At 43.4% G+C, this 15,798-nt stretch overlaps 1 protein-coding gene across 3 annotated transcripts in view; it reads right to left on the bottom strand.

Annotated features, from left to right (window-relative positions):
* Positions 1–767: 767 nt before the first annotated feature.
* Positions 768–15,798, bottom strand: part of TPD52L1 (TPD52 like 1) — a 109,062-nt gene continuing 94,031 nt past the window's right edge. The window contains exons 4-6 of one of the 3 annotated variants that reach the window (XM_077162807.1): positions 14,297–14,398; positions 5,611–5,671; positions 768–1,018 (exon numbers count right to left, since the gene is read on the bottom strand). In XM_077162807.1, the coding sequence (XP_077018922.1) occupies positions 887–1,018; positions 5,611–5,671; positions 14,297–14,398 (295 nt within the window). In that variant the 3' untranslated portion in view covers positions 768–886. Of the gene's footprint in view, positions 1,019–5,610; positions 5,672–5,980; positions 6,090–8,564; positions 8,604–14,296; positions 14,399–15,798 lie in introns of those variants that run through there. The other 2 variants (XM_077162808.1, XM_077162809.1) reach the window with 2 other exon arrangements.

Here is a 15,798-nt window from a genome sequence, read left to right as displayed (position 1 = left end):
TACATTTTCAAATGTATCCTAAGGATATAGCCCTGCTACCTAATGTATATATGTTCCTGTTTGGAAGAAAAGTATACAGTATGGCTCCAGGAAATCTGATTATATTAACAAGATGCTCTTTTCATACATAGGAACAATCTGCAAGCTGGAAGCGGTTGCAGAACTCTGCTTCTGCCATTTTCCAGGTGTCCCTTTTTCAGATATCCCTTACCTGAGTTAACTATGACTTTGTGTAGACTGGAGAGAATTTTAGATTTGGAGAGGTTTTTTTTAGCAGCAGAGGTTAGCTGAGTCTTAGTTATTTTCCCATATGTTCACCAAATAGCAGTAGAAGTTGATTTAAAATAACATTGTAGAATCACAACTATCAAATTTGAGGTCATCAATAGTTCCAAAGACTTAAAGTAAGAATTCAAAGTCTTATCATTACAATTCAGTGCTGTAGTTGCTTAACGATTTAATTTGTGTAGCCTATGCAGGCAGGGGAGACCACAGGGAACTTGGAGAATTTGCAGTGTCATTGCATTGCTGGGGACGGTGACCCACGGAGGCCACCCACTAGCCGGCACCCACCAGGGGTGCTGGCTCAGCCTTCAAGGGCAGGCAGGCCCACCGGAAGGGCATCAAAGCAGAGGACAGGTACGAGTTTGGGAAACGCCCTGACTTACAGAAAGAGAGGGATCCGGTCAGGTGGGGACCTTCTAAAGGTGACCATTTGGGGACACCGAAGTGGGATGGGCAAATGCTCAGTTCATCATAAACACAAGTGCCAGTGAAAAACTCTTTTATTCATCTCGGTGACTCATTTTCCCGAGGGGGCTTGGTCTTCAGGTCTGGAGACTGGAGGCGAGGAGGGGCCGGGCGCCGGTGGCGGGGTGGGTGCTGCCTAGCACTGCAGCTCCGGGGCGCCCTCGGCCCGCCGGGGACCTGCGCCCGAGCTCTGCGCACTGGCCTGGGCGGCGGAGCTGAGGACCTCCTCGAAGCTGCCTCCGCTGTGCGTCGTCCCGCCTACTTTCGTCTGAAATGGGCAAACAGGCAAAAAAAAAAAAAACCACCGCCGTCAGTTATTTATTGTTATTTTTATCACGTTTTTATAAGAATGCCATAGCTTGATTACTTTCAAATTCAGAAATATATATTTTTCTCTTTAGGGGAGACGGAAAGCATGTGGAGACGTGGGTTCCCTGTGACAGGCTGCGTGGCCCATGCCTGGGTTCCAGGGCAGAACCGAGTTCCCTTGTGCCCGAGGAGTTTGCAGGCTCTGCCACTTCTGGTCCAGGTCACGCTCTTGGTTCCTGACCCCGGCAGTGGGCCTGCAGGTTCTACCCGCTCATCCAGGGCGCCCTTCTGAGCCGCGGGGAGCTGGAGCGTGGGTTGAATCCCCCCCAATTTCACAAAGATACCCATGTACTTTAAGTGACTTAACTTTAGATTTTCCCACTTGGGGTGTGGCAGGGCGCTGCGGGGTCTGCGCAGGGTTCTCCTGACCGCAGCGGCTCCAGCCCCGCGTCCCAGTTTCTGCCTTGAGATGGACCGGGGCTGGGGGCACGGGGTCGTTTCCCCTTTCTCTAGCTGTTGCCTTTACAGTAGAAACAGTCCCTAAAACAAAGCTCTGGGGCCTTCTGCGTTCTTGTTATCGGTCAAACAAAATAGAAACAGGAAGAAACCAACTTGCAACTCAAAAATAAGTTAAAGTAGTTTGAAACGTTCCTGGCAAAAAAGCCCTTCAAAAGAATATTCAATAGTTTCAAAATGCTTAATGAGAATTTTTAATAGTCTCCGGCCCTCCTTGAGCCGCCAGCCTCTGCGTGAAGCACCGTGGGAAAGGAAGGTAAAGGGGAGATGAGCGGGACTGTTGCCACATCGCACCTGGGCGCTGTCGAGGAGGTGCAGCGCTGGGCGAGGGGTGGGACCAGCCCAGGGGCGCCTGTAGGAAGGCCGCCCGGGCTTAATAGCGTGCACAGCTGCTCCCCAGCGCCCCTAACATCCCTCCCTGCAGCAGCCCTTTGATTGACCAGTTTCAGCCTTTCTGCTCTGCTCCAGGGTTGGGAGCTGGAGCTGGCTATGTGTTCTCTGCACGGGGCCAGACAGTAATTCTTTTAGGCGTGGGGGCCACGCCGTCTCTGTCGCAGACACTCGCCCCTGCCACTCTGCGGCAGGAAAACTGTCACAGACAATACCTGAGTGAAGAAGTGTGGCTGTGTGGCAATAGAGCTTTTATCTGTGGACACTGAAACCAGAATTGCGGGTAATTTAAAAGATATATATATATTTTTGTGTGCGGTATGGTGGGGGGTCACATTTCATTCTTTTTCCATGTGACCATCCAGTTATTGCAGCATCATTTGTTAATTTTTTTTTCCCCTTGGGAAACACCCAGGCCAGGAATTGAACCCGGGTCTCCCACATGGCAGGCAAGAATTCTACCACTGAACTACCCTGGCACCCTCTCTTCTTCTTTTGATTTTCTTTGATTAATTAATAATGTAAAATCATTCCTAGCTCATCTCATGGGTCATTACAAAAATGAATGGCAGTCTGGGTTGGGTACTTGCTGGTATCCCAGTTAAGGAACCAATTCCTTCTGGGCTCTGTAAGTGATCAAAGCAAAGAGGGGTGCTTGGTGAGCCACAGTCCCCATGTCTCCTCTTTCTTTCTTTCTAACTTCAAATTCTCTTTTGCAGTAGAAGTCACGTACAGAGTTAAATCAGGTGAACAGCAACTACTGCATGTTTCTTTTGGGTTCTGTCTCATACCTTTACATCTTGATTTTCTCAAATCATAATGGTAAAATGAAGAAGAAGGCAGCCACTTTGAAATAAAGCAATTTGGGGAAGAATGGGGTGGGATTGAGGGGTTTGTTTGCCACTTGGGCTTGCTGGCTGGACACTGAATCCCTTCGCAAGGGCCGGTGCAACCAAAGACCTGGACTCCAGCCGTAAGGGCTTTTCACTTTGTCCTGAAAATTATAATTGTTCTTTGCATATAATTTCATTTGAACTATTGAGTTGGGCTTCCTGATCTCTGTCATAACAAAGTAGCTGACTGAGAAGACATAAAGAAACAAGAAGTATAATCCTTCTGGCTTTTATTGTTTTTTAAGGTGTTGATTCAGGCCACAAGATGTATTTGTCCAACATAGGTGCTCTAAAAAAACATGACATGCCTGGCATGGGTGCAGAACAAAGGAAGGGGAAGTGGGCACCGATGCTTCACTGGGACGTGGTGAAATATACCAAATGGGGTTCACGGGCAGGAATTGCGGGTCTGATGCTTTTTATACCTGTTTATTTGTTGGTTGGTTTTGAACAAAATAGAACATACGCTTGTTGATGGTACAGGTGGCACCCACTGAGATGTCATGAAGTAATAATGCATTGCAAAGATTTAGGCAGAAAGGAGTACATTTTATACGGTTATGATGAATTTCATGGAAAATCAAATTAGCTGCAGAATCGGGAATAAAGGAAGAACAGTCAATTGGGTACAGATGCCACCTGGTGTGTGACAGATTGTGTGACAAGATGGCAGGAGAGTGGATTTTATTTCTAATAGAACACAAATATGAACATGACTCACTGTAAGTGGTGTTTTAAAAATCATGCTTAAGAGCAGTATTTGTGATGAGAAATGGGACATATAGCCTTGCAAGGAACTTCACTTATTCAAGAATCATTCCTTCGCCAGAAGGCAGACTCAGGGTCGATAATTGACGAAAAACAGAGAAAGTGGGGAGAAGAGTTCGAACAGAAAACAAACCATGCAGGAAATAAGCTACAGAAAGGAGGGTTAAACATTTATTATTTAGTCTCGGGGAAGAAAAAGAGGAGTGAGAAATTTGTAATTATTGAGGAAGTGGGAGGTTTTACACAAAGTATAATTATTGATTATTCCCCATTGCCTGGGTGGGCAGAAAAAGGGGAAACAGGTGTTGGCCAGGCATGGGAGGCGGACGGGATGGGGGGCAAACCCAGGCAGAGAATCCACTCTCAAGAGGTCTTGGCCCCGGCTGGCGAGTGCCGGGCTGAGTGCATCCTGTGCCTGTCGGAAGGAGGAGGCAGGCTCTGCTTCCACCCCGGGGAAGTGAGAAAAGTAAGACTGAAGAATCACTTAAATCATATGTGAGCTGGGAGCTTACCAGAATCTCCTAAAAGCCAATGAAAATAGCTTGTTCTTTATTCTTTTGCTTCTTCATATCCCCTTCTTCTAAAGAAAACTTCAAAAATACAACTTCTCCAATACAGAACTTGTCTAGGAGGCAACAGGACTCATCTTCCTCGGATGGCCCAAGGACAAGGTGTGACCTCTGGGATTGTAAAGCCGTTTGTTTTGATACTAGGTATTCTGGTAGGAGAAACGTCTGTGACCCTGGACGTCTCCCCCTTTCAGGAGGCGACCCTATGAACAGGCACCTTGAGGCTCCTGCAGGTCGCTGTCCTGTAGGAAGGGTTCTGACCAGGGTGGGGAGGGGTTCTAACCAGCGGGGGAGGGAAGCTGCACCATAGAGGCTGCTGGTGAGTCACCAACCATGCAAGCGCAGCAAACACTGAGTAGCAATTTCTTTTAGGGTCTTAAACACTTAATCACAGGTCTAATAAAGTAGAGGTCTATGGGGAAGACTCTCTGGGGCCCTTTGGTAGGGAATGGCTTGCAACCTCAGATACTTTTTATCAGGTAGCACTGGAGAGCTCTGTGGTATAGAACTGGAAAATCAGCATGTGAGCTGGTTCAAGATCAAACAAAATCTCAGTTTTTCCTGTAATATCAAAATACAGAAACAGACTGTATACAAAACCATGCTATCAAGATGTAATTAAATCATTGCTTAGGAGGCTCGTTGTGTTAAAAATAATCTTAGTCCTTTCAATAATTTTTTCCATTTTTAAAATTCTCTATGCACATTGTAAGACTAGACTGATTCAATTTTTGTTCTGTTCTCCTGTAGAGCTTATCTGTGCACAAACAATAAATTCAGTGACCTTTTTCAGCACCTCCCATGTGATAGGCTTATTTTCTGTTTATGCCCAGGGATCAAATGCATTATTAGTATCATGAAGTAACGCATTTGAGACCCAGCTTAATCTTTGGTCCACGGTAACCATGCTGTGCTTGGTATGTGAATGTGGTAAACATTTCCAGGTGTTGGACACAGAGTGGGTGGCAGTACGAGACGTGACTTCAGGTTTGCTTTTGTAGGTCCATGTCTAAACCAGAGGAGCTCTTGGCTGCTGCAAGGTTTCACTCACACTCAGAATTCGCAGTTCATATGTCCTTTAGCCCCTCTGCAAGCCTTTCTCAGGTATCCACTTTTGGGGGATAGATTAAAGAATTCTAACCAGCGACGAGCTGAAGGGGTGAACACCAACCCATTTCACTGTGATGAACAGTTAACCCCTGCACGCAGTACATAAACAGCTCTGTAAGGACACAGTTACACTGTTCCATACTAGTTTTATTTGTAGATGTGTATGCAAGGGAAAAAGACTGACTTTGTGCACATTTGCCTACACGCCTGCACAGCCTGGCACCGCCTTTGGAACTGACGGCTGCAAAGCATGAGCTGTCCTGATTTCAGCGGACTCAAGCACACACAGTTCACTTCATCTGTACCTTAAGGCTTGTGACAGTTGTCTCAACCCTCTCCTCAAATGATTTGAAAGTAGGAGAATTCCTAAAATAATAAAAAAAGAGAAGTCAGCTCCAAAGACCTAGCTCTCTTGTAACCACTCTGTTGGTTGTCTGCTCTTATTTGTACCCACAGAAGCCAGCTGTTAGTTTACTGCCGGCACCAACCACGCTTTAAAATATATTTCGCTTCTGCCAGGTTAGGTCCAGAAACCATAATCTGGAATGTATCGTTCTAAGTAAAATGGTTGGATACTCAACTGAAGAATAAATAATATAGTATTTGACAGGGATATCCTTGCACTGATTCCATGGCGTAAATCATTTCCAGCAAATCAAAGGAGTGGTAGAGAGCTGAATTTTTCACTTACTAATTAAATCTGTTTCTATCCCAACACTCCTTTTCCCAACTCAGCGTTTTGTAAGCAGTGGGAAGTCTGAAGAATGTTGTATGCAAGTTTTCCCTGTTGGTGATTTAAAGTAGTTTATTATTTCAGTGAATGTGAGACAAGACAGAAATAGCTTAAAGGAAAAAAGGTTCATAGATTTTTTTCTTTTCCAGTGCCTGAAAAAGTAATCATTTTGCTGATAAACATAAAGTGGTATTTCTGAAAGTTAATGCTTTCATTATTTTAAGTTGAAATATACCCATTATGTGTCTAATGCCTGGTGACGAATGGCTTTATTGGCCTGTGTTTTAATTTTTCCTCCTAAAGAGAATACACCTATTTGTTCTCTTACCAGACAAAACCTTCACAGCCTCTTAACGTTTTGTTTGCAACTCATCCACGGTGTTAAACACTCTATATACCATCTTGTTATTTTAAGAGGTAGGTATTTCATTTGGTACTTTTTGGTTTCCTATATTGGATTTGGCCATGTGGCATTACCATTTAATGATATCATTACCGTTGAAAGTGTCACCGAGTCCAACTATAGAAACAAGAACTAAGCTAAAAATGTATCTTGAAACTTGTATCTCTGTCAGCTTTCAGCAACTACGATTACAATCATTTTCTAATCATAAAATTCACCTGAATGTCACTCTATTTGAGACAGTTTTCAAATGTTACTCTATTTGAGAAACTTATCCTCTCTTGAGTGCAGAAAAAGTAAGCAAAATGGCCTGGAAAACTTCATGAGGGAGAATGGCTAAAAATATGGGGTTCATTGTATGGGATGGAATGAAGCAGACCCCAATACTATGAAAGGAAACCAACATGGAGAATATGTTTTTGAGTGAATTTGGTTGTTAGGGATTGTCCCCTGAGGCTGTGACCTCCAGGGGGTCAGAAATGCTTGTGCATTCCATCTGCGTGAATTAACAAGGGTTCAGAGGAACTGCAGCTTGGCATGAGTCTAATTCCTCTGAGTGATCTTCCATAAAGCCTGCTTCATGACGAAGTATTAGTGGAGTTTCACTTGAATGACTTAAAATTATATACTTATTGGCCTCTTACTTCAGTTGCAGATTTTATTTGGCCAAGTCAGCTCACAAGGTGCAGGACCAGGGCAGGCAGGCAGCTAAGCCTAATGGTTCATGGATACATGTTAGATGAGTCAAATCATCTTTTTAAAAGAAACTGCAGGCAATTTTATGCATGTGACCCACCTGCCACTAGATAGATTCCTGGTTCACAGAGGAAAATCATGTTAATTTTTTGCAGACCTTCTGTGGCCACCCAGACCCCAAATTTGACAAGTTGCTCAGAGTTTGCAGTTGCATTACTAAATCTGTGGTTCCTATGCTTGGGGGAGCAAGTCGTTCAAAGATGAACTAAGCAATCTTGACTCTCTACCTTCTATTCATCAAAGAATTAGGGGGAAAATATTGTGGTTACATTTCTAAATCAACAAATTAACCAAATAACCTCAGTGTAGAAGAGAGTTCACCCAACAAAACAGAATAGAGATTCCTCTAATTAAATTACACTAGAGTGCCTGCTGGGAAACAGAAACCGTTTAATCAGATTTAATCACAATACATACCACTCTTTAGAGTAACTGAACCCCCTCTATAATATATTAACACCCCAATACAGAAAGCAGAAAGAAGAGGCTCTGTTCTCATCAAAGTGGGAGAGGGTCCTGGGAGCGTGCTTTCCCCACTCTTCTCCTGCTCCCCCATGAGAGTCTAAGGTCTCTGTGGGGTCCTGGTTGCTCTGTGAGGAGAGTGGTACTGGTTCTAGCTGCTTATTGTAAATGCGAGGGAGCTGGTATCAAACCAGGCTGCCTTCCCCAGGGCTGCAGAACTCCTTCCTGGCAGAGCAGGCCTTCCACCTGCATCTTTGGTTCCCAGCCTCACATTGACTCTTCTGTACTCTGTTACTATTTGACGTTCTCTCATATCGGTAAGCCATGCAAACTTGCCCTCTTGTCCCTCATTTATTCAGAAATGTCTCGCACACACATTATCATCTAGCCAGTTATTATAAGAACATTTTTATTGCCCATGTTAACCTCTACTTTAAAAAGACTAATGATATTCCTTCTAGAACTAGGGCCCTCTTTGTCTTCTCTGCCTCCCTTTCTATTTTCTTTCAGGCTGGCATTTAATTCTGTTGAAATAGAAAACATTTCATCTTTTGCAAGTGTGGCCAGAATGTTCGGGGCTTCGCACAGGTTACGTTGTTTATGACTCAGTGTAACCCTACCTACAGATAAGGCAGTGGAGATGAAATGGGCAAATAACTTGTCTCAGTCTGCACAGCAGGGACTGAATTAAAAACCAGTTCATCTGGTCAAGAGCCCAAACCCAATGCTCCATACTTCTATGCAGTTGTCAGCTTTTGCTCCTCGGGCCCACGGAAAAGAGAGTTAGCTGGCACACCAGTAATTTCATTGAACGAAACAGAACAAGCTCGGAGTAAATATCAATACAGCAACGACTTCATCCACATTCCCCATTAATAAAGGTAAAAATGATTTACACACATTACCTCATAGCAGGCATACTTATGGAATGGCGAATGGAGTAGCTTCAGGGCAAAGCAGATTAGAAGGGGGAGGGAGGAAGAGAAAAAGAGAACAGCACAACATAAGTACATGAAAAACTCCCTATTCACAGTTCTACAGCAGCGATGTCAACTATCTCCAGTCCTCCCTGCCGGCCCCAGAGAGAGGACGCTAAGCTCCCGTGGGGTGAGGGGTCACGGGTGGAAAGGAGGCGTAAATGTGGGTGCTTGCATATCGTTGCACTCCTTGGAGGCCCCCTGAACCTGCAGTCTGAGGAGAGGGACTCCCCCAGGCCGGTCCGGAAGCCCTCGGCCCTCCTCTCCTGGCCTGACCGGGCTCTCCCACCGCTTCTGCTCAGAGAGAAGCCAGCGAGCCCGGGGAGAGCCCGGGGAGAGCCCGGGGTGTGGGGACAGCGCCAGGAGGAGGCAGTTGTCGCGCCCCCTCCGGGGAGCACGTGCCAGGAGACACGATGCACGCAGCCACGTGACAGCAGAGACTCCGGCCTCCATTCTGGTTTAATTTTCAAGGTCATCTGCTACAAATATCAATATTCCGGAGAATGCTAAGGGGTGCCGCCTTCTCCCTTTCCCTTGGAGTGCCCGTTATTGTCTATGTGAGTGTTCCACTCAGAAGGCAGGGCTCAGGGTGGGGGAGGAAGCAAAATAGGGTCCGTGCTCCCGGGCCAGTGCTCCCGGGTTGGTGCTCCCGGGTTGGCGCTCCCGGGTTGGCGCTCCCCATCACACCTCCACACCGCCCTGCTTTCTCTTCTCCCAGGAGGCTGACAGGTCAGGTCAGACGCCTCACCCTTCCCCAGACATAGCAGCTGCGGTCACTAGTGTGGGAAAGGCAGGGGAAAAAGGACAGGGAAATGTAAGGGATACCCTTGACATTCTATTTAGAAACGATAGGCAAAGTATTTCCTCTGGAATTACATCAAGATAAACGTGATAAAAGAAGTTTATCAGCATTTCCAATCTATTCATCTTTTTTTTTTTTAAGGCAGTTTTCTTGGGAAAGAGAAACTCACAAAAAAAGTGACAAGATTCCAGCCTAAGTAAAAAGGCTCATTTCAGAGGCTGGGAACTGACGATTGCACACTTCATGACAAACGCCCTTTTTCCAGCAGTCTTTCTCTCCTTCAACATCAGAAGGTTCAGGAAGTTGAAGGTGGAGCCGCCATACAATAATCGTTATAAGAAATTCAAAGGAACACAACCATCTAGAGGAAAGAGCTTTCCTTTCTCAACTTAACTCTCCATAAATTTTAGAAATTTTTGTAACTCTCAAGTACCATTTTCCTTTCCTTTTTTTCCTTCTTCTCTCAATTCTGAGGATGGCTAAAACAAGGACCTTTACTGAAGTGAAGAGCTGTCAGCAAGCAAGATGCCAAGAGATTGCTCAGCAGTGGACACGGGGCAGCCTTCCAGGGCGCCTGCAGTGTGTCTAAGTGTGGCAGGTGCCCAGCGACCTGCCTCTTCCTGGGTCACGTCTCTCTCAGGAAGGGGAGGTGTGCTGGTGGTGGGAGGCACAGTGTAGAGGAAGGAGAGAAGCAGCGAGACAGACAGACAGACAGACAGACCAGGCAGGGCTTACCCGATGGAGTGCGATCTGCAGCCAGCGCGCAGGAGAGAAGAGCAGAGCAGAGTTAGCAAGCCCGCCCCGGGCACCGCCCGCCTTGCCCCCACTTCCAGAACTTCAAAAGCGAAAATTAGGTAGCTCCATTCACCCCTCAGCTTCCATGTTTGTTTGTTTTTCTTTTTTTTGGGGGGGGGTCTCTTATTTTTAAACTGTACTGACTTGTTAGTGCATCTTGAAAATTATTTTACAATGTCTTAGAATGTCCTGCCTATTATTCCCATGGATACATGGAGGTGGCTGGACCTCTCTAATTAAACGGTGCCTCCTCCAACATTTCCTCACTGCCGGGTCACAGTTTGAACAGATTCACTGCAAAGTTCCACGAAATTGTCAATGTTATTGTAAAAATGACTCCAACAGCTGATGTTTCTTTGAAGTGCTTTCATGAAAATGACCTCACTTTAATGTGATAGGAAATACTGTCCTTAGGGCCGTATTAACGAGGTTAATTTATGCACAGAGAAGGAGACTGAACAATTCCACGACTGGGCCAAGGCAACCTGACTGGACAGTGGTCGGGCTGAAGGGAGAACCTGAGCTCTGGAAATAAAACTTAGTTTTACAAAACGTATAAATTAAATGCTAACATAGTGCTTTGCCTTGGATTTTTAAAAGGTCCAAATCCTAGGTTTTCAAAATCTGTGAGTTTTAATTTGGAATTATTTTAAAGAAAAACTGAGAGGTACTATTTTTCTTCCCAAGTATCTGAATTTCATGGCAATCTTTTTGAACAGGTAAGAAATTTGTTCCCAGAATGCACAAAAGAATTTGATTGTGTAACTAATAAAAATATAGAATAATATGACACTTTTAAATCAAAGAGGACTTTAAAGTAAAACGCTTGTGACAAAATTTTAAAATGTCCCTACTATCATTTTATAAACTGGCACATAAATTTGAAGGAAAAAAATGAAAACCTACACATTTTTCTAATTTAAAAATCCTCATTAAACTTAAGCAATTTTAAATTTGACTTTTTATGTATATTGTTTTAACATAAACACTCTCTGCAAAACTTGTAGCTTTCATAGAAAATTACCCTCACATATATAAATGTTAGATCTTACAGAAAAATACAGCTCTGAATTTTTCAAATGCTACAAAATATTGCAGGACTATATTTGAGTCTCTGATAACATAGGCTGCATTTTCCAATATTTTTAGCCACAGTTTATAATGCATGTGTTGTAACCTCTATATTGAGCAGTGATTTAATGAAAAATTGAGAACTCAATTTTTCCATTGAGAACTCAATGGAAATAGATTGTCCATTACCCTACACAAAACCACACTGAATTAGGAGGAAAGCCAATGGACACGGTCTTGATGTTAAACACAATCAATTTATGAATGTGAAGAAGCCAAGTTCTTTGCTACTTTGAAATAATAAGTAGCAGGCCAAGACCAATTTTTTTTTTCTGGTGTCTAGAGTACATTTGGTTCTCAGTTCAAAATTTACCTTGATATTGACCCCAATTTTATATATAAGTAAAATGATGAAAATAAGCGAGGCTTTATGTTAGTGGACTCTCCCTAATTTCCATTACATGGACCACCTTGCAGCTGACAGGGTGGCTTAGTAAGGATGAAAACTAGCATTGATTGAGCGACTGATACATGCTCGGCTCTCTTCTAACTGCAGTTCTCACAATAACTCGATGGCATTGTCACTCTTATCCTCATTTTGTAAATGAGGACACCAGGTATGTAACCTGTCCAGCTACAGCAGCATCACCCGGAAGCTTGTTGCAAATGCTGATTCTCGGTCCTCACCCAAGACCTATTCAATCACCCTCCGAGAGGTGGAATCTGGGGATACAAGTTTTTTTATTTATTTATTTTTGCATGGGCAGGCACCGGGAATCGAACCCGGGTCTCCAGCATGGCAGGCGAGAACTCTGCCACTGAGCCACCGTGGCCCACCCGGCATATGAGTTTAAAACAAGCTTCAAGATATATTTTGTCAAAATTTGTTTTCTTGTGTATAATGGCAACAGGGTCTTTCCTGTTTTAAGGGATTATTTGGGTAAATCTTTTAATGCCATTAAATAACTACAAATTTTATTTGTAATAAAATGAATTAATAATCCAGAAGGTTTACCTGCCCGTCACACACTGCCTCCAAAAAATTTGAATTGCTTTTCATTATTCCAGCATTAGTAAAAATGAGATAAAACTGAACCCAGATTCATGTACATGTACTTACTTCACTTTAACCCCATAAATGCCAAGTTGTTGAGATGGTGCCTTACTATTGGACACAAGTCAACAATTTTAGAAGCCAAAAGGTAATTTAAACCCCAAGATACAAATATTTGCCTCCAGGTGTCAAACTGCAGGGTAATACAGAAAGTAATAGCTTAAAAATTCAGTAATATAAATACACACAGATTTAAAAAAGATGTAAAATGTACATGAAAATAAACTGAGGTATAAAAACTACAATGAGATACTATTTCATATCCACTAGGATGGTTATTATGCAAAAAAGGGAAAAGAAGTGTTGGTGCAGAAAAACAGGAAAACTTGTGCAGTGTTGGTGGGAATGTAGAAGGGTGCAGCTGCTGTGGGCAACAGTTTGGCAGTTCCTCAGAAAGTTACAAGAGAACTACCAAATGGCCCAGCAATTCCATGTCTAGGTATATATCCCAAAAGATTGAAAGCAGGAACTAAGATATGTTACGTGAGGATTCATAGCAGCACCGTAAAAGGTGGAAGCAACCCAGGTGTTCATCCACAGATGAGTGAATAAACAAAGTGCGGTATGTGCACAGAATGGAATATTACTCAGCTGTGCAAAGGAACGATGTTCTGACACATACTACAACATGGGTGGACCTTGAAGACGTCACACCAAGCATGAAAGGACATATATTGCATTATTTCACTTATGTGAAATACATGGGGATAGAAAGTAGGCTGTAGGTTACCAGGGGTGCGTGGGGAGGGGGGCCGGGAATGGGGAGTTTTAATGGGCACAGAGTTACTATGGAAAAGTCATGGTGATGGATGGTGGTGATGGTTGCACAATATTGTTAAAGTAATTGAGACCACTGGATTGTACACTGGGAAGTGGCTAAAATCTTGTCTTGTGTGGATGTTACTACAACAAAAGTTTAAAATTAAAAAAAAAAAAAACTCATCAAGCAGGAACGTCTAGAAGGGAATACAATCAGGAATATTTTATGTTCTTTATCTCTTTCTTGTCCAGTTATTCCACAATAACTGTATATGCCTATTTAAATAATAACAAAAAATAAAAATAAACTATGATAAATATTTAAACATGCAAAAAAAATCAGTGATTATAAGATAATTTTCCAGTACATAATATAAAAAATAAAAATGGCCAATACCACCTTTTTTTTCTGGTGTCTGAGGGTACATTTAGTTCTCAGATCAAAATTTATCTTGATAGTCACACCAATTTTATATATTAGTAAAATAATAAAATAACCAACATATAAAGGGCACTTGTTTAAAAGTTATGCTGTAGCTATGCACCAGACGATAAGAGAGCTACTAAAAATGAAGGTGTGATAGATATTTTTAAGCATATTTACAACATATTTCTAAAGTGGAGAAACAGCACTAGCAAGAAGCATCTACCATATGATACCTTTATCCAACAATAGAATAAATAGGTATCCATTCAGCACAGAAAAAATACTAGATGAATATATGTGAAAATGTAACATAGAATATTTTTTCAAAGCATATTACGCTAATTGCCTATTTTAAATTGCCATTTAAATTATGGCAGTTAAGGTTCAGCCTATGCTTTATTCATTCTCCGTCCTCCTCATTGCTAACATATAAAGGGATTGCAGGGCACCCCTTCCTTGGGGCCCAGGGAAAGGGGTATTTAGGATGGGGTTGCCCCAGGCTGACCTTAAGGCAGGAAACTTCCCAACCTAAAAACTTATCTCAGTCCCATGAAACTTTTGTCATCTAAACTAAAGAAAAACACATGTTATGAAAGAATATGTTAAGAAGACCCACTGCTAGGTTTCTGCCTCTGTTCTTGGGAAGCCGAGAACTTGACATCTTCCCCCCACCCCCGCCCTCCCGACAGTACCTCATGTCTCCAAACTTCTTGCTGATGGCTGTCCCCACGTTGCTGAACGCCGCGGTCGCCTTCTGCCCCGCGTGACTCAGGGTCTCCTGTGTTTTCTTGTAGCTAGAAGTAAAACAGAACCCAGTAAGCACCGCAATTTCTGTATCATGATCTCCCATCAAAAATTCATCTCCTTTCTCTCTCCTTACTGTGAAAACTCTCTGATACAGGGAGGAGATGAGCCATGGAAGGAACCATTTCCATCCACCACTCGGGGAGGATGGGCCGGCTGCACTCGTCAGAAGGAAGGGTAGAGTAAATGCTGCAGATCATACGCCAATGTGCGGACTTGTGCCCACAAGGAGTGGAAGTGCCCAGAGGGCAGACAGGCATCCTTAAAGGCGTGCGCTTATGCTAGCAGGAGAGACTTTCCAGTGGAAGCTCCTGCCCCTAAAGGCCTCATGGAAATTAGAAAATGTAGTTTCAAAGGGAAACTTAAGCTTTTACTGCTTTCTTAATTTAGATCAAATTAACCATAAAAAGTCAAAATATAACTGATAAAATTTTTTCCTAATATTTGTAGCTGAGAATAATAAGGGCACATTACATGAAGATGATACAATGCCGCTCTTCCAAACACTTTTGGGAATAGTGCAATCATGTGTCAGCCTGAGTCTCCTTGAGCCTGTGACTGCTTGAGGGCTGGGAAACCATTAATCCTTGCGCCTTCCATATCTGGCAGAGAGATTTAGGAGAAGCTCAGTAAATGCTGGATGAAGGAGGAGGTGACACTGAAGAGGACGCTCTGCTCTGAATTGGAGTTTGGCAGTAGGTACGGAGAGAAGTAGGGTGTCAGATGCAGCAAGATTCTAGAGACAGAATTACTAGAACTTGTCAGGAAATTATAAGTCACAAATAAGAACAAGAAAAAGAGATTGTCCTGAGCATTGGAATGTAGGTGATAGAAAGGATATATAGAAGTGAAAAATTTCTGAATTATATTAAATATACAACCAAAAGTGCACAAGTTTAGGAATTTAAAAGATATTAGCAAGTTTTATATACTTTTGGGGGGTATGAACTCATTCTTATAATGCACAGACCATCTTCTTTGGAATTTATGTGACACCTTGGTTGTTACTAATGAACTATTTTGCCAACTCCTCAACTCTTGTTCCATCCATTTCTCTCTTTTCTTTCCCATCAAACTTTTAACAAGTTGTTCATTCCCTCCACTTCCTCCCTGCCCGTTTGCTGCCGGATGCAGGGCCACCTGGGGCCCACCTTTCCATTGTACTCACACGACTTTCCACAGTGACCAAGCCACCTTTCCGTCCTCAGATTGTCAGCTTGCCTTCTGTGCCCTGGTCTTACCGCTTTCACAGCACTGCCTGCGCCCTGTTGTCGGACCTGCGCACACGGGACTCTAATGGGCCCCTGCCTGCCTGGGAGGTCCCCTGCCCCACTGGTGGCCCACTTCTCCTGCTCACAGACACTCCAGGGGTGTCTAAAGCCCAGGGCTC

The sequence above is a fragment of the Tamandua tetradactyla genome, chromosome 5 (genome assembly GCF_023851605.1).
Source record: "Tamandua tetradactyla isolate mTamTet1 chromosome 5, mTamTet1.pri, whole genome shotgun sequence".
Lineage (NCBI taxonomy): Eukaryota > Metazoa > Chordata > Mammalia > Pilosa > Myrmecophagidae > Tamandua > Tamandua tetradactyla.
This window is presented reverse-complemented; position numbering and strand designations above follow the sequence as displayed.